A 20,592-nucleotide genomic window follows, 5' to 3' on the forward strand; every position below is an offset into this window, starting at 1 on the left:
TTTCTTCGAGATTCGAACTGGAGTCTCTCGCATGGAAAGACATCGATCAGAAATGCGCCTTTATTTTAAGTAATTGTGTACAGTTTATATTTTGTTGAAGTTCAGTCATGTCGTTGCCAAACCCCTTCACTCCATCATCACTGTCACCATTATTATCTATTTTCAATTTTATACATACCGCCTTTTCCCTGCCTTTCTCTCTGTTAAGAGTTATGTCTACACAGTACAGACAGCGCTAGTGCAGCATCAGAACTGCCTTGTCGGGTGGTTTGTATTCAGTATCTATCGCACATACAGTAACTCCCAACTCAATATTGATCATGCTTTGTTACCCACCGCTTTTATCTAATGTTTGTCTAATGTCTCATTGACCTTTAAAATGAACGACTTTGATGGAACGACTAAATGAATAGCAAGTATACTACAATGAAAAATTACTCAGACGTAGTTCACGGGTTCCCTCGACCTTCCCGCCATTTTAAGCTGCCCCGGATGATTTCAGAGAAGAAAAACAGCCTACATTTTCGTCGCCATTCTCCGTGGAACTTGGTGTTGTGCCCTCAAACCTACAACTGAATCGTGAATTGCAGAAAACTCACAAGTCACATTTTTTTCTCAAATTCAGTTTTTCATTTTTTTTTTCAGTAGGTTATTTTACGACGCTTTCTCAACATCTCAGGTTATTTAGCGTCTGAATGATATGAAGGTGATAATGCCGGTGAAATGAGTCCGGGGTCCAGCACCCAAAGTTACCCAGCATTTGCTCATACTGGGTTGAGGGAAAACCCCGGAAAAAACCTCAACCAGGTAACTTGCCCCGACCGGGAATCGAACCCGGGCCACCTAGTTTCGCGGCCAGACGCTCTAGCCGTTACTCCACAGGTGTGGACTTCAGTTTTTCATGTGGTTAGTAATATTCATACACGGGCCTTTAATGTGGTGCAGAAATCCCTCACGTCCAGTGCTCAGTGTACATTTCACAGCGACATTAAGTTACAATGAATCGTAGGAAATTGCAGGAACACCACAAATTCAAAACATGAGATTTTTTTAGAAACCAAACAAACTTTCAGTTTGCTTTTCTTTATTTTTTTACATTATTAAAGGAATTTGAAGAATTAGACAGGCTATACTATTCTCATAATTTTGCATTCTTGTATGTTTGTGTAGTTACTTTTTTCAATTTCTTAGTTTAAATATACATTTACAGTTTTTGTAAAAGATAAAAAAAATTCCTCCATCGTCTTCACATAAAAATTGTTTTAAAGAAATAAAATTATTGTTACTAGAGTCGACGGCAATTCGGAAGGCGGTAGTCTGCTAGCGTTTGCGTCGAGAGAGACAGATAGAGAGAGCAAGGCAGCGTACAAGATTGCTACATCGTACTTCACGCGCACGTGTAATACAAATAGCGCAGGAGAAAATTTGAATTATCAGAAGACAATAATGACCTTAGTCGTTGATTACTGTAAGCATGACACCAAAGAAATCCTCTTTCCTTCACTAACAATATTCTATATACATCTTGATTACACAACTTTTAACACTGTATCAGTTCGGAATATGTATGATAAGAACTTTCTTGTGTTAAATATTGACGTATAGTTGTCAAAAAAAAAAAAGTGGCCGCACTCGTGAACAGCGAATATTTTCAAAGTCCACTTCGGGTCGCGGCGATGTTACACGATGCATGTGCTTGTACTAGCACTTCCGGAACTATGAAAGTGTTCCATATCTACACCTCGTAGATCAGCGGTAGAGTGCTTGTTTAATGATTGAAAGGTTGTGGGTTCGGGCCTTCTTCAAGTTTTCATTTTATTTTTTAATCGTTCTTTAGCGATGTAAATGATATTCAAATTATCATTTATATCCAGTTATCGTTCTTTATGGATATCACGTTATTTATATTTTGTTATCGTTCTTTAGAGATATGAATAAAATTCAAGTCATCATTTGTATTCTGTTATCGTTTTATAACGGTATGAATGATAATAATAATTATTATTATATCTCCAATGGGAGTTAGCCCTATTTTACACATGTATGTTAGGGCTATAGTGTTGTACACAAAAAAGATAAGCATAAAGAGAAATGGAAAAGAAAATTAAATTAGCTTACGCGATGTAAACAAAACATAAACAATCCGTAAATTAGGCATTGCGATTGCAAAACAAATATCAGGTATCAATTTGAAGCATACAAAAACATTAACAACACACATACGTAACACTTCTATGACACAAATATGTAGCTTTCCGTACCATACATCATAAATTAATACACAATAGTCACACAAACACAATCAAACTATAATTACGACATTGCGACGGCATCAAACATCCCATAACTGACTCACATACATAACAAATCAAGCATCCGTTACAACACATACACTTCAACATAGTAACCACACTTTTAAAAGTTACAAATTTGGCTCCAAGTAGAATAAATAGGACACTGTTACTAATTACTATTCTTCTACAATTTCTTAAATACATCTGTAATAAATCTGTGAAATTCCGATATGAATAATATTCACATTTTTTATATTCTGTTATCGTTCTTTAACGATATAAATAATATTAAAGTTATCATTTATATTCTGTTTTCCTTCATTAGCATTATAAAATAATATTCATGTTATTTATATTGTTATTGTTCTTTCGCAATATAAATAGTCTGTATTTTATGTAAGTAATTATTATAACACAAATAACCATCTTCTTTGTAAAATAGGTTATTTTATTTAGATAACTAAATACGTATTATATAATATCTTATATTAATTAAACAAACCGATATTTATCATTCATATTCTGTTATCGTTCATTAGTGATACTGTATAAATAATATTCAAGTTATTTATATTGTAATCGTTCTTTAGTCATATAAATAACATAAATTTAATATTAGGTTTGGAAAAATCCAGTTGCATAATACTGGTCTTAGTTTTTTCTTTTCGTATTATTACATTATACTATCTTGAACCACAATAAAATGAAAAGGAGTAACGAGGAATTGAACCCGAGGCATTGACATCTAAATTCCGACGTTCGTCCGCTGAGCTACGAGGGCAAAAGTGTGGAAACATTTTCGGAAAAATTGGCCCAATCACACTCTAAGATTTTCTGATGATTCGTAGAAGCTAGTCCAGGATGCGGGGGGCAAAGGCTAATTGGGATTTCCCGGTCTCTGATTGGGTCAAACATCCTGATAGAACTAATATTTAACCCCTGCCGTGACTTTCGGTGAAGTCCGGAGGGCCCAATTAGTCAAATCCACTCTCCTCATCTCCACGCTTGGGCCCCCTGGAATCTAATAAGATGCGAAAGAGATAGTGGTGTGCTGAAAGCAACGGGATGTTACCGCATTTAGGCCTATCCTTCCCAAGAAAACTGCAAACATGAACAAAGGAAGCTTTTAATAGAAGAACCTCTGGAAAAAGAACTAAGGAAGAGACTAGCGAAGTGCTTTGTGTGGAGTGTGGCATTGAATGGGGAAGGAACATGGATATTACGACGAAATGAAGAGAAACGAATTGAAGTATTTGAAATGTGGATGTGGAGAAGAACGGTGCGTGTGAAGTGGACAGACAGAATAAGAAATAAAATTGTGTTGGAAAAAGTGAGTGAAGAAAGAATGATACTGAAACTGATTAGAAAGAGAAAAAAGGAATTGGTTGGGTCTCTGGTTGAAAAGAATAATAGACGACATTAGGATATGTGGATCATATGCGGAGACTAAGAGGAAGGCAGAAAATAGGAAAGATTGGAGATTGCTGGGTTTGCAATGAAAGACCTGCCCATGGGCAGAACACTTATGTATGTATGTTCAGAATGCCTGGAATATCGTGTCTAAGAACAGTCGCTATTTGCAAAGACTAGTCGATTCCATGCCCACTCGACTGCAAGATGATCGAGATAAGAGGAAGATAGACTAAATATTGAATTGTGGCTTTTTGTTTTGTTTTTTTAACGCTTAATTATTTGAATGTTTTAAGGCTGACGCCAGTAAATTTGTTTTGTTTATGCCACGAAAGATATTTTTATTGAGAATAAAATCTTTTTTCTTTCCATTTGCAGCCACAATATCATAATGATAAAGTCATGGCATAATATATTAATGAACCTGATGTTAATTACTAAAATAATCGTAAAAGAGAAAGGATCCATTATGTATAGTTTGTCTCTCTCAAAAACAGAACAAAAAAAGAACATAAAAAGCACGAGGTTGTAGTCGAACCCAGGACTTCACGAATAAGAGGCAGGAACGCTACTATTACGCTATCGAACAATACACAGAATACTTCAATTATAACTGTAGATATCAAGCAACGTGGTCCAACAACATGTAACATCGCCTGTCTCCGAATTGTAGCGAAGATGCCCTAAGGGAACTTTGTTTCAGGAGAGCGGCCACTTTTTCTTTTGACAGCTGTACCTTGTTAACATGTTTCGACCAGTTCCGAAGATGACCGAAAATAGGTCGAAACATGTTAACAAGGTACGTTAATATTTAACACAAGAAAGTTCTTATCATACATATTCCGTAACAATATTCTTTGCACGGTTTTCAATCCCACACCACATGCTTCTGCAGTCGTTTCTTGCGCGTTGGCAACGTTGCAGCCAGCGTCATGATGGCCGGCAGCGTTCTGCTCGTTAACGTTTTTAAAATAATTATATACCTTAAACACTATTTTCTGCGCCTGCCTGTGCAATACTTGTCTTTTTACAGTCTCTTCTGCCAATTACTTATCTTACACATGCACAGTAAATGCTAGTTTTACTTATTAAATGTATTGAAACATTCACACGTGAACAAACGAACTCGGGAAGTATTTGTTACAGACTGATTCGCATTGGTTCTACTGTACAAGCTTGTGACGTCACATAGGCCTACTAGAAATGCTACGGCGCATATAACAGCCGACCGCCTTCAGAAATGCTGTCTAGTTTAGTCATAAATATTGCAGAAACCCCACATGTCAAGGCAATTCAGATTTTTTTCCAGAAAATACAAAAGAAAAAATTGAAGTTCATGTATGTCCAACATTAGAACTAGAGGAATGTTTGGAGAAGTAACTGTTAATATGTACTATTTATAGTCTTTCTTATGTGGTTTTCTCTTTAACCGTCTCCTTTTCTACCGACTTACAATCAATGCGGTATAGAGGAGGATATAATAGCTATGGACCAACACTTCCCAGGAGCACATTACGGGTCTCTCTGTTCGTGTGGTCAGCACGGCGGCGCAAGGCCACCGCATAGACAACACAGTACAACACATGACAAGGGACAAAAACACAGTCCTACGGACTGAAAATATATGTATTTCATTATCCACGCTGGGAATCAAACTACGCACCGCTTGGTTGGGATACGAACACGCTATCCATATATCCACAAAGTTCCAATCTGTAGTTTTGCATTACTAAAATTATTTTTAATTTACCGGTGTCAATGTTTTAATTTTTATCACTGCCAAAACAGGAGGTCACATTGCCGTAGAGAATTTGCCTCGATGCATCTAGTACGTGGTTCTACGTTGCACCAGTTTCATGACAATGATGACGATGTTTACTAATGGATAAAGAGTGGAATAATGGATGGGGAAATGGGTGTATTCGATGAAAAAAATCCAAATATTATTTTTATCCGTTACAAATTTATTGCTCTTTGCTTCGGAAGAATGTAAACCTTTGTCGCCTGCAAGAAGGGTCATCACTCTGTTTGGTTAACTGTGATCGATATTAAAAATATTATTTGATTAATAAAATGTACAACCAAGCTGAACTTATTTTCTGAATAAATCTTGTATTTGTACTAGAGTTTAAATCGATGTTGCAGTCGTCCTCGGTGGCCTAGTGGCACCATGCTAGCCGTTGGCTTCGAGATACACTGCTTCAAACCCGGCCGAGGGAGATCGGTTTTAAATTCGATAAAGTCCTTAACATGTATTCCTTCAGAAAGAACATAAAACAGAGGATTGATTTAGTGATCAAATTGTAAGATGGTTGTTTGTGTTTTGCAGGTTGCAGCTGACTGGGGAACCACGCTGAGGCAGCAAAAGGAGCTGACATCTTGATATGGCACAAATAATTAAATTTTTTGACGACTTCCGCACGATGCTAGAGAAGAATGGCGGTAAGTTTTTATAAGTTAGGAACCACATTATACAAAGGTTAGGCAAAAGTCATAGCACCTATTTTTTTTTTCAAAGTCAACCGATGGTAACAGAAGATATCATAAGTAGGTATATAGGCTATCTTATGGCATCCATAGTATGTGGTGGCATCACTAGATGGCAGTGTGATGTATGGTTATCACACAGAGAACAATGTAAATTCAGTTATGAGTCGACCGTCGTTCAGTAGTATTTATTTAACCCTTAAATTGACGATGTATCCTGTAGGATACAACAGGCTAATAGGCTATATGCTATAATTTTAATAGAACAATAGAAAAAAAATTGATAGGAAAATTAAAATTTCACAATACTATAATATATATAAAAATATGGACATTGCGATAGTTGTTTTCTTTACGGTCCGACAAGGTTTAATAAACTAGTGTGAGAAATCAAGCTTTGCCAAGTTAAGGGTTAACCTGGTAGAGATAAGGCCGTCAGGCCTTCCTGCCCCTCAACCAGGGGTATGTGACTCGATTAGTTTTTTCTTTTTTTTTTTAGGAGTATGTGTTATTCCAACTGCCGTGTAAACACGAGTAGCATGATGCAGTGTCACTTATGGATGACTGATCGCTATTTTACCCTGTCCCACCCACTAGTACACAAACTGTTGTTTCAAGCAGCACATGCACATATCATACTCTTTCAAGTAGCATGATGCTGTGTCGTTTACGGATGTTTAATCCTAACCCTATTCTACTAGTACGCATACCCTTCCCTTTCATTTCCATAGGCCTATTTCAAAAATTTTAACCGAGCCCGCATTATCACAAAAAATAATATAGTTGTCATGACTTATTCCCTCTCGCAGTTCTCATCACCACTGTCGTCTTCATTATCATTATCATCATCATCATTATCATCATCTCTCAAGGATTGGTTCCATTTGGATCTATTTATCTTCATCTTTTAAAGTACATATACAGTTTATTAGTTTTTCCATATTTTTCGACGGAGCATCTGCTTCGTGTCTTTTTCTTTATTATAGAAAGAGCAAGTATTGTAATGGTCTAAAAATTATATATATATCTTTTTTTTTCGCGAAAAGCACATTTTTTGCATCCCTGACGCTTAAAAAGTCATTTTCGGCATTCCTTCTTCAGTAAGTCAGTGTACAGTTGTTTCCGGAATACATAGAAGGTCATTGTGAAAGTTTCTTTCGTCGTAAATAGCCTACGTCTTTAAAACCAGAGCGACACGTGGTATACCAGGGCGGAAACGGCGATGTAACGTTTGCAAGGTGATCCATTCCGTCACCATAACTTTGCAACTAATACCATGATTGAAATTAATGATATCGTTCGATCGGGTATACGACTATGATGCGAACGTGACCTTGAGTTGGCGCTGCGCATGCGGGTGTGGACCCGAGGCGACTGGCGCCCATTTCCGGGCAGTAAATATGTCTCGCAACTCCAGTGTGCTAGCGCGCTGATTTTGGTGTCAAACGAAACATCTCATCTAGATCTGTTGATTTAAGCCAGTTAGTATTTATGTAAAGCCCACGGCCATATCTCCGACACACCCACACCCCGATTTTTTGTTAAAGAATTCTTGTCTTTGTTTCTTGTCACATAAACACTCTAGTGAAAGTTGCAATACAAGTGACAAAATAATGTACTGCAGAAGCTATTTTCCTAGAAAGCAACTGTATTTATGGCAGAGACAATGGATTCACGCCATAGAATGTGAATGTTTATTTGTATCTATCTTTAAGCGTGAAAATAGAAAGCACTATTAATGTATTTTACATTTCCTCACAAACCAGGGTTACCATGAGAAGAAATTCTATAGAAGGACATGGAATCTAAAATAAGAGGACATTGCTGAAAAAAGGAAGACTTTTTAAAAATTGATATGAACAAAATTAAAGATAAAAACAGTAGTGGCGTGGCGTCAATGTGAGCTAAAAAGCTAAGCTTCCCTATTTAATAATAATTTCATAATAAACCTGCAATTAATGAACAAAATTATTTATCAATTTTAATAGAATTTATACGAGGCGCATCCAGAAAGTAAGTTTCCCTATTTAAAAAAAAGAACACACACTTTCAGGAAAACTTACTTTCTGGATGCGCCTCGTATTTATGCGTTAAATATTGTGATGCGGCAGGTCAAGATGATTCGTGATGCAGCAGTAAACAAGAAGCCTGCACACACCAGCTTCCATGCAGACTGGTTTCTTTCACTCATTCTTCTTTGTAACCACCCCGCAGATTTTCCATCCCTTTCTAACTAAACTACCCTGGTCGCAAGGCTCGCAAGAAGCTAGCTTTTACATTGAAAATAATATAGTTTCGAGTTATCCCTTTCGTGAGTTGTGTTTAGTTGAAGTGTTAGTGTGCATTGTGGCTGATATAATAAATAATGAGTGAAATAACAGTTCCTGACACCAATTTACTTGAATTTTTTGGACAGTTCTATTATCAAGACTGACTTATGAACTAAAGTGCGATTTAAAAAACAAATGACCGTGTCTATTTGTTAGAGATATGTGTAAACCATGAAATCATATTTTACTACGTACCATTTGAGGTCATGCCTTATTGGTGTTACTTACGAGGTTCCAACCAATCTTCGGACTGCTGACTTGACATTCACTACTATTTATTTTAAGACTGTATTTTTGTAATACATTTTCTCATGTGTATATGAAAAACAACTTGAGTTAGCTTCCCATGCTCAAAATTTCATGCTACGCCACTGAAAAACAGTGGCTCACCTTAGTTTTCTCACTAGTTGCTGGATCAGTATTACATCTGTACCCTACTTATCGGTGGAGCCCACTTTGTGCACAAGAGCCTGAAGAGACAAACTTCTATTTTGTAACAAATAACTATGGAACTGTTCACAGGACATGTTGAAATTATATTTCACCATGATGATACCTCTGACTGTCTCAGTTAGCATGCAATTTCGTTCTTTTGTACATTGAGCCAATATTAGGGAAAATACTCTCTCAGCACTTCCATTGTGATTTGGGATAAATACGTAGAATTGACATATTTTTAAGAGTTCTGAGAAAGTTTCAGTGCTCGCAGAACTATTGGAATTGAAGAATCTGCACCATTGTTATCTTAAATCTTTGTCCAAATTAACTTGATTGGCATATCTTTGAATATTGCAGAATAAAATTGATAAAATAGCTTAGAATCATGAATAGTGACATTTTTAGAGTATAAGAATTCAATGCATTTCAATAGATCATATTTTATGTTTTTTAATGTGCTCCAGCTTCAACCATTGAAAACAGTTAAATTCTTTCATAGGTTTTCACCATTTGTTCAGATATTCTATGCATAATATCGCACATTATTCAATATTCATATTAATTCTAGTTGAAATGCGAAATGCCGGACATTTCAATTTTTTTAATGCCTGCCGGACAGGATAAAAAGATTAAAAAAGAGAACATGTCCTCCTTTTGCCGAACGGATGGTAACCCTATCACAAGCAGGAGAATCAAACTCTCATGCTGTGAAATAAACCCAGATCTTCATATCAGTTAAATCTCCCGATATGAATCGTCAGAATCTATATCTGTATGTACAACGTAAGCCTTGGTGGCATTATTCATGACATGCTGACAGATGTTTAATGAATTCCAGTTTTAATTATCGATCAGCTAACGTTTCTGAGAGTTAACAGTTCTTGTTTGCTAGCGAATTTATCTCTCAGTGTCAATGAACGGTTGGATCTATGTGAGTTGCTGGCAAATTATACAACACCTCTATTTAGATTTGCATAGCGACTAAAGCGTATAACGATCGATAAAATCTAAATTAATTTCGGATAAGATTTGATTGGAGTTAGAATTCTATTTGTTACGGTTTAAATCGCAGACCGTTAAGTTCAGTTGAATTATGATGATCTGCAGTTGATATAAATCTAGTTGCAAAGTGTGGCGTCATCTGTCAAATCATTTTTTTATTTTAGTAGGTTATTTTGCGACATCTTAGATTATTTAGCGTCTGAATGAGATGAAGATGATAATGCCGGTGAAATGAGTCCGGGATCCAACACCGAAAGTTACCCATCATTTACTCATATTGGGTTGAGGAAAACCCCGGAAAAACCTCAATTTGGTAACTTGCCCCGACAGGGAATCGAACCGGGCCACCTGGTTTCGCGGCCAGACGCGCTAACCGTTACTCCACAGGTGTGGGCTGTCAAATCAATGATGTAAAATTCATATTATGAATATGTGTTCATAAACAATTCATATAAAATGTACCTTGCGACTTTTTGTCGTATCTGTCTGAATGTTCGCATCAGAAAACTCGGCTCGCAACTTCGCATGAGATTTTTCACTTTCACGAGGATTATGTTCAGAAACACACTTTTGAGTATTCCACAGTTTGCTGGAACTTCACATTTCCAACATTTCGGAACTGCATATAGATTTCATCTTCAGGACAATATACAAGGTGTATAAAAAGTCTGAAATCACCTTATTATGACCCGTATGTAGTACCTAAGAGGTTACGTCCATTTTCGGCTTTTCCCCTTCAAAATTTTCTAGAACTCCTTCAGTGTAGCAGTGTAACCTGGAGTGAGACAAGTGGCCAACAGGCTTGGAACTCACATATTCAGTTCCTTTCAGCTCCGAATCCTTTGCAAGGTCGCGTTTTGCGTGCCTTTTAATTTTTTTCCTCCCACTTCTCCTCTTTAAATTCAATTCAATTATTATGACATGAGTCTGGTACTGTACCTTAGGTGAATATAGATGTTCCCATTTGAAGAGTTCACTGCAAGAATGATGGATGTCACTTTCTTGTTGAAAATGAACCAAGACTGTCAATATATAGCTGAAGACATACAGGATGTACATAGAGAGTTACATGGCATTAACATTGGTAGTCATTGTCCAGTAATGATCGGAAAATCACAGTTAAGCTCTGAGCGCTAAGCATTTCAAACTTTCAATTGCTTCTCCTGAAAAATGTATTCCAAATGACATCCATCGTTCTTGCAGTGGACTCTTCATTTATTATAACACCAATGAATCAACAAATTACACAGAATTGTAATACTGTGTCATTTTGAAAGCCGCCATATTGGATTCAACTTTGAAACTTCAAATGAAAAGGAGGTCGCATGACCATTATAAATTGTGTAACATTTTGTGACAAAACCAAAGGCAAAATCGATTTTAAGATACCTAAATTCCCGTAGAAAATATCGCAAATTAAATTTTCCGTAAACTTGGATAAAACTTTGAAATTCCAATTTGACGGAGTTACGCAATAATAGACCAACCGACAATTTTAAAAAATGGAGATACTGCAGAAATTTGTTGTTGACTTGATTGTTTAACCCCGAAAAAATCAATAATGCGATACCTGCACTCTGCTGACATTTATAAGCAAAATTCTTTTATTGCATAAAAAATTCATTCATTAATTTTGCTTTGCAATATTAAATCAACTGCTGGTCTGTTATTAAAATCGATTAACCTTTTTTATTATAATTTATGGTATTTTTTCGTCCACACCTGTGGAGTAACGGCTAGTGCGTCTGGCTGCGAAACCAGGTGGCCTGGTTTCGATTCCCGGTTGGGGCAAGTTATCTGGTTGAGGTTTTTTCCGAGGTTTTCCCTTAACCCAATATAAGCAAATGCTGGGTAACTTTTGGTGCTGGACCCCGGACTCATTTCACCGGCATTGTCACCTTCATCTCATTCAGACGCTAAATAACCAGAGATGTTGATAAAAAGTCGTAAAATAACCTACTAAAATAAAAAAATTATGGTATTTTTTTCTAATATTATGAGTGTTCCAATACTTCTTGTGTAAAATGTTTAATAAAGAACAAGATTTACTTCAGTGGTCAATATCCCGAAAACAGGTTTTTGTCAGTTGGTCTTTATTGCATAATTCCGTCCAATTGGAAAAAAAAATTATATGAAATATTAAATAGCATAAATCAACTTTTTTTTATAAAATGTGCTCAACATGGTGTCCATTTTCGGCAGTGCCCAGTCGTAGATGTTTTCCCCGCTCGTAAAGAACACGCTGATGCATCTCAGGAGTGACATTACCATTGTACTGTAGGTACAAATATGACTTTTCAGGAATAGCTCCCTGTAAAGCTGACTTGAATAATTTCAAGGGAAAAATTATTCTGAGGACGAATATCGAACCCGGGACCTTTGGCTGAGCGCGCCAACGCTCTACCGACTGAGTTCCCCAGGAACTCTACCAGACCTCGGCTCAATTGTTAGTGTACGAATCCTCAAACAGGGCATTGAACTATGCAAATATGGCTTTCAGGTAAAGCTCCCTGAGAAGCAAACTTGAATAATTTCAAGGTAAAAATTGTTCCGGGGCCGGGTATCGATCCCGGGACTCTTCGCCTACCACACGAATGCTCTACCGACTGAGCTAACCAGGAACTACACCCGATACCGTCCCAATTTTTCCCTTTATATCCACACAACTCAAGTGGGCTGACAAGGCGTCAGAAACTCAACTTTGAGCGCACACAAACTCTCAGAGTCTCATATTCTTTAAGCGTTTTGTTAGAATATAAACGTCATTTTATCCTAGTGTGTCATTTTATACCTATTTCCTCTACCGGTACAACGAAATTAAGATTTGTTTCAATGAATTTTCAATTTGTTTCCATGAAAGGAAATGAATATTTTACGCGCTTCCAAAAATTTCATTTTTTTATCATGCTCTGAATCATATATTATGTTACCTTGTATTGCCTTTGAATAATATTTTCAAAAGACATTACTAAATGAAATCATAATAGATATAACTAAATGAATCATTCCGAATACAAATATGAACTTTCGTTCTTTTGCTTACACACAAAAGCCATTCTCTACAATCCCAAAATTAAGATATATCGCTTAATTAAAAATTACATAGTATAATAATTAAAGTATTCAATTATTGCATACATGTAATTAATCTATACTAATAATAAATCTGTAGCCAAAATTTTTCTGGTAATTTTCGATTTTCCAAAAATAATTGGTGTTAACATGTATAATTAACCATCCTGAAACCGAAAATCGCTTTTTTTTATTTTTGTATGTCTCTGTCTGTCTGTCTGTCTGTCTGTCTATCTGTCTGTCTGTCTGTCTGTCTGTCTGTCTGGATGTTTGTTACCTTTTCACGCGATAATGGCTGAACGGATTTCGATGACAATTGGAATATAAATTAAGTTCGTTGTAACTTAGATTTTAGGCTATATGGCATTCAAAATACGTTATTTAAAAGGGGGTTATAAGGGGGCCTGAATTAAATAAATCGAAATATCTCGCTTATTATTGATTTTTGTGAAAAATGTTACATAACAAAAGTTTCTTTAAAAATGATTTCTGATAAGTTTTATTCTTTGAAACATTTTGATAGGACTGATATTTAATGAGATAAATGAGTTTTAAAATTAAAATAACTGCCATCTAAGGCGGTGTATTGAAATAAAAAACAAATGACTTCGTCTATAAGGGGCCTTGGACACAACAATCGAAAGCTATGAAACATAGCCTACAGACAATGTTTCTGTGTTTGTATGAAGTAATATCAGAAGCTAAATTAACCGATTTGTATAATTAATTATTATTTCATCATTGGAAAGTGTAGTTTCTCTGGATGGACATAATGCTATAATGTTATTACAGTAACTTGTGAGTGAAGTGAAGACAGGTAAGATTAAAATAGCTTCTTATGCACAGAAAACTTGATAGGTTATTCTGTATATTCATTTCCTGTATTTCTTAAAATAATGGCTTCATTGCCAAATGCAAGGCACTAGACAACAACATTTCTTAAAATAATGTTTATGAACATATTCATTTTTATCTCAGAGAATTAACGAACAACGAGAGTGTATTGATTTAGTATGCAGTAATAGTACGTTAGCTTAGCAATCCAATATTTTATAATTCAAATTTTAACTATGCACAATTGAATCGTGTTAAAATACATAAAATATTTATGCAATAAATGCAATGCAAAAAGTTGGATAATGAGCCAAGCAGATTATGTTGCGCTGTTGTAAAAGTTGTTCCTCCTGAGATTCAAGAGCTCCCACAACAAATTAAAAACTTTCTAATTCGAATACATCCGTTATCAACACGCTTTTTACATAATATAATATAATATAAACATAATAAATCTGTAGCCAAAATTTTTCTGTTAATTTTCGCTTTTCCAAAAATAATTGGTAATAACAATTAAGAAACATGTTAAAGGAATTGTCATTGCACCAAATGAGTGGTCTCTGGATCAAAATGATCGCATTTTAATATTTTAAATACAATTTAAATTAAGTAACATATTAAACGATTTATCCTTCTATCAAACACGAATGTTCCCTGGATCAAATGTCCTATTTTAATTATGTAATTACTTTATATTTATTTCTAACGGGTGCAGCGGAGCGCACGGGTACGGCTAGTTTATAATAAATTTGCTTAACAGCTGTATGTACTTATATTGCAATCATTTGCTATATTTTTCTATTTACGAAAATTTTTATTAATGTAACATGAATTTTGAAGTGTGTAAGACTTTGATTTGGTTTGTTTATGACAAGGAACGCTAATTTTATAACATTGAAGCGCTCTTCTCTAAGAGCAATGACTCGCATGTGAACTGTTGACACTTAAAATATTCGCATCTAAAAGTTTAAATGATTCTGCATATAATAATTAATTTATTCGAAGTATAGTAGGCTAGTCTGTGAACATACTGAACTGCCCATTTCAATTATTTCTCCATCTTATACAGGAAGTAAATTAAAATAAAATTTTTGAGCGAATTTCGAATTCGTCGCTATTTTGTAATTTTGATTTCAAATAAAGACATCGTATTTTTTTTTAAAGCAGTTATAATTCCTTCACAATATTCCCGGTAATTGAATTTTATAAAACGAATGTCAGATAATTACATAGCGTATCCTCGGCCTCATTTCGCCAATATCATCTGGTCATTACCATATCTATCAATTCCACGGACGTTAAATATTTGACCTAGTATTTGATACACTTTCATTAAATAACTGACTGAAAACATTTAATTGTAGATGGCAAACCTCGTCCACTAGTCTAGGAGAAATACCTGTACATAGGCAAGCAGGCAGACAAACGGTAGTATACCCAAAGCCTTATTTTCGGCTTCAGTAATGCCGAAAACGTTTATTTTCGCGAAAAATCTCGAAATCGATTTTTTTAAGCTGCAGAATGCTTTTTATAACGACAATATAAACATGACTACAAAACAAAGCATTAAATTATGAACTGAAGTGACTGAGTAACGTCGGGAACTGAAAACATAGCGGCTATGTTGAGAATATCTCCGTTGTTCCTAGATTCGGAACTGGCATGTTCTTTACCATTGTGCGTAGGTACTCTAAAGGAAGGCTTAAATAAAAAAAAAAGTTACATAGGATTTAAGGGAATTCCAATGATTATATGAAACTTTTATACTCGAATTAAAGTAATAAATTAAAATTCTTTAACACTGTAATGTACTTTATGTGATATTCAAGTATACATATACAAAATCCATATACCCAGTATTTTCTTGACTAAATAGAGAATGGAGTGAAACGAGGCGCGTGGAAAACCACAAGACACGAAGTACTTCGTACACTTCTGTTTCCATGGTGCCATAAGTGACGTCAGAGTAAATCTTTCATGTCATACCGTTGCAGTTTTTCTCTGTTATACCTCGAACATAGACGTTTCACATTACTAAATGAAAGTACCTAATTCGAGATAAAATGTTGTTATATCCTCAAATATTTGTTTAATTTTGCTGTTTCACTAATCATAATTTGTGCAGATATTGCCTAGTATGTTATACATAATATTTAAAGGATTTAATTGATATTTTGTTATTTGAAGTGTTGTATCAGTGAAGAAGTGTGTTGTGTCAGTAAAGTGTGTTGTGTCAGTGAAGTGTGTTGTGTAAGTGAAATGTGTTTCTTTCATTGAGGTTTTATAGTTTATAGTGGCAGTGGAAAGTATTTGAACAGTGAAATGTTTTTGAAGTGTTAGTGAAATCAGGATAGAATCAGTGAAATGTGTTGTAGTTCCAGTGCAGTGAGTGAGTTGACAGCGAAATAAGTGTAGTGCTGAAAGGTACTTGTGCAGATATGAACATATCATACTCGTGGGTTTTAGTTCGAACTCAGGGTTAAGATACAAATTAGATTTACTTTAATTGTTATTTTAAGTGATCGTGCTTCATTTAATTTAGAATGCTCCCTGTATTATTATTATTATTATTATTATTATTATTATTATTATTATTAATTTATTTTTTATTAATTGTGTTTATTGTCATTATTGAATTAATTAGTTACCACTGCCACCGGGTATATACCCATTTGCAATGTTAATAAAAAAATTAATGAATAACATTAGCTACAGGCCATTCGTTTTCTCTTGAAACCGACGCTCATGAGGGAAGAAGAAAGATGACTGGGAAGCTTCCCTCAATCGCTACGCTTCCATTTGCAGCTAGCTAGCAAACTAACCTTCACCATAAGGTTATTACTATGAACTATGTTGCACGCATCACGAGATATCGAATGGCCTGCACGAATATGAACAGTCGGACACAAAAACATGTATTTGAATAGGCTAGTAGGCCTACTCGTATTTTTGTTAGGCTGTTAGAACACATGCCTAACACACTTTCTCAGCTAGATTCGCAGACGAAATTTAAATATTCTGTCTTCGACTTCCTATATTAAACTGGTTGCATATTGGCAGATAGGGTATGTAATTCTTCATAATTGCCCAATGAGAACACAGAATCTAATTCATAGTGTGCGATGCTTCGATGACATTATGATTTACAAATTAGCGTACATAGGCTACCAATCTGCCCTTACTGTAACTTATGATGTGGTTTGGCTGACAAGTCCTACTAATGTAATGGACTATCTTAGTCTATTTTTCAAGCTTTCACCCACCTACTCCTTACAGTATATATTGGCAACTAGGTTTTGTAGGTCACGTTTCATTTGTAGTGCTTAGCCGTGTACAAATTTTCAAGGAGCGTTTCGACCTGGAGTTGTCAAAGCTTCCCTTGCAAGCCATGTTGCTTTATGATGACACGAAATTGCTGCGTCCTAGTTTTGCATCCAGGAACCATCAACAAGTCGCTTTGCATCAAATACTTGACTTCCTGCACTATAGTCTACATCTGAGATTTATGCTTATTGTGCAACTTTATCTGACCACTAATAGTGTTGTCTGTAACCGCTAGCATAATTAAAATAGTGAACGTGTGGTCGTTATAAGTGAGGCCAAATTTATCCCTCCATCCGTTACCTTCCAGCTGTAGGTCGTGCAGTCTTGAGGTCAGGACTTTGCACCTTTTTCGCAGAAGAAACTGTCGTATTCAAATCGGATATCTTACAATATTGTTCCAATCCGCTAACTATGAAATTCATCATAACGATATGAAACCAAAATTATTGTGTATATGAAATGTCAGTATTGACCGAAATCCCAACCCAATGTTTTGTGGTGCTAGTAATAGACTACTGGTAGAGGTAATTATATAGAGATTGGCTTGTTCGTTAAATCTAGGGTATTTGAGAAACATAATGGGGATTAAAATTTGCGTTTGGGATTAGCGATATTTTGGTGACAAGTCGGATATTTTAAGGAAAAATCTTGGGATTTATCAAATGCCAAACTTAAATACAATTATTCCCAAATTAATGTTACGCATTCTACATTTCGTTCATCTATTAAGCTGGAACAGAATGAATACTGATTCACACCTGTGGAGTAACGGTTAGCGCGTCTAGCCGCGAAACCAGGTGGCCCGGGTTCGATTCCCGGTCGGGGCAAATTACCTGGTTGAGGTTTTTTAGGGGTTTTCCCTTAACCCAATATGAGCAAATGCTGGGTAACATTCGGTGCTGGACCTCGGACTCAATTCACCGGCATTATCACCTTCATCTCATTCAGACGCTAGACAACCTAGGATGTTGATAAAGCGTCGTAAAATAACCTACTAAAATAAAAAAAGAATAATGAATGATACATTGGTCATTGAACGCTATTTTTACTTTAAGAAGTGGCCTACCGCGTATAGAAAAATGTTGCCAATCATATGAACTTCCTAGATCAGTGCTACATTTGATAGGCACCATGGCGAGTGATCCCATACAATCTTCTGAACCTTCTTATTCTAGATCAGATGGACCTATTCAATCTACTTCAACAATGAAGGAATGTGGCAAAGAAGATAAGAACAAGATTTAAATTGATGAAAGTTTCAAAATCTACGTTTAACTTAATTGGATAGTGGTATAAAATATATACAACCAATATATGAAGTTTTCTGAGCATAATAATAATAATAATAATAATAATAATAATAATAATAATAATAATAATAATAATAATATAATAGCCTAATAATAGCCTAATAATAATAATAATAGTAATAATAATAATATAATAATAATAATAATATAATAATAATAGCCTAATAATAATAGTAATAATAATAATAGGGTATTTTACGGGAAAAATTTAGATCATTTGTGGTACTTCAAATTTGAGGTATTTTACTTGAAAATGGAGACTTTTCGCCTAGCATTTAGGGACATTCAGCATTGCCGAGTTGGCAACACTGAATTCACCGCATTTATATAGGAGCACAATGGACCAAAGCAAGCCTAATTGAAAAGATCCGGTCCAGCTTTCGGAAAGTCAAATCAAGCCTAACTATCTGGCTGTCTGACTAATGGAATGACTGACTGACTGACTGACTGACTGACTGACTGATTAACTAATAATTAGCTTGCTGAGTGGGTAGCTGACGCATTAAAGCACGCTGATTCGGCGCAGACATAAATACAATTACGTTACTATTAATATAATATTGTACTTTTGTGGAACAGCACAACGCAAATACAAAGTGTCCACATGAAACCTTTACAACTTTAGATGTAAATAACGTATTAGTGAAACACGATATCAGGATCCGGTTTTCTGCATGTTAATCAGAAACTGTCAAAAGTTTTATGGGAATCTTGTTGAATGGTTTAAACGCGTTTTTGGTGAAATATGACACCTCAGGAAATGGCACAATGTGTATCCTGGTTTATCGAGACACGATCAGATACATAGGTGCAACGTCATGTCCGGACCAAATATGGAAGAGAACCGTCATCATGGCCAACAATCTGGGAATGCCATCAAAAATTTATGGAGACTGGGCAAAAGAGCAGTGGGCGGCGAAACACAAGTGTGGAGGACATTGAACGTGTGCAAAGTAAATTTTTCCGAAGCCCTAGTAAGTCCATTCGCAGTGCCGCCAGGGAATTGAACTTGCCGCATTCGACTGTCCACAAAGTCCTTCACAAGAATCTGAGGCTGTTTGCATACAAAGTTCATCTATTGCAAGCTCTTCAGCCAGATGATCGCCCACGCAGTACAGCATTTTCTGTAGACATGCTGGCTAGAATTGATGTCGAGGAAGGATTCCTTTGGACAAATGCACCTTGCACACGTTCAATGTCCTCCAAACTTGTGCTTCGTTGCCCACTGCCTTTTTGCCGCAGCACACTCCTATAAATATTCGGTGCCACTCTCAGATTGTTGGCCTTGATGGCAGCTCTCTTCCATATTGAATCTGGACGTGACGCTACACCTGTGTATTTGAGTCTGTATTGATAAATCAGAATACACTTTGTGCCATCTGCTGAGGTGTCCACATCTCCTTCAGTGTCAGATTTCACCAAAATTCACACCTGCAACCAAAAATAGCATTTCAACAATCCAACAAAATTTCCATAAACTTTGACAGTTTCTTATTAACCGCATCTGGATATCATATCTCAATAATTTGTTATTTACTTCTGAAGTTGTAAAGTTTTCATGTGGACTCTCTGTATCACTTGGAACTATTAAGTATGAGATAATAAAATACGAGTACAGATGTACAAGAAACTATTTTGGAACATTATGTTTCTATTTGTATGAGATACAAGCAAGTTTACTTACAAAGTAGGTTTATTTCTTCCTACTTCGTGGAACAATTTCCTAGAAGGTTTTGTATCGATCAAAAGTTGAACTGTTCGCAACCAATCACTTAATGCGTCAAGTGAGGTTAGGAAATGGTAGCTCATTATCGACATCAATTCTGGAAGCTCGGAACTTAGTGAAATAAATTAACCTGCTTGGTCTCTGTGTAGCAGAGGCATGACCTTGCTCCCATTTGTTACTTGCTGTTGAGTGCTACAGTAGTTGTACAATATCGTAACTTGTTATTAAACGTCATTGACTAATAATAACACTCTTTCCAAGTATAATTTGTGAGTATGAGCAGGCGTACATACATTTACGGTTACTTATATTATTACTACATTCGTTGTATAACAAATCGATTACATACACAGAATTTACTGACT

At 35.7% G+C, this 20,592-nt stretch overlaps 1 protein-coding gene across 2 annotated transcripts in view; it reads left to right on the top strand.

The window, feature by feature from the left end:
* The window catches only part of LOC138694769 (very long chain fatty acid elongase AAEL008004-like), a 173,099-nt gene that overhangs the window by 96,608 nt on the left and 55,899 nt on the right, over positions 1-20,592 (top strand). For both annotated transcript variants that reach the window (XM_069818802.1, XM_069818801.1), the window contains exon 2: positions 6,034-6,146. In XM_069818802.1, the coding sequence (XP_069674903.1) occupies positions 6,089-6,146 (58 nt within the window). In that variant the 5' untranslated portion in view covers positions 6,034-6,088. The remainder of the gene's footprint in view (positions 1-6,033; positions 6,147-20,592) is intronic.

The sequence above is a fragment of the Periplaneta americana genome, chromosome 2, assembly GCF_040183065.1.
Source record: "Periplaneta americana isolate PAMFEO1 chromosome 2, P.americana_PAMFEO1_priV1, whole genome shotgun sequence".
Classification (NCBI taxonomy): Eukaryota; Metazoa; Arthropoda; class Insecta; order Blattodea; family Blattidae; genus Periplaneta; species Periplaneta americana.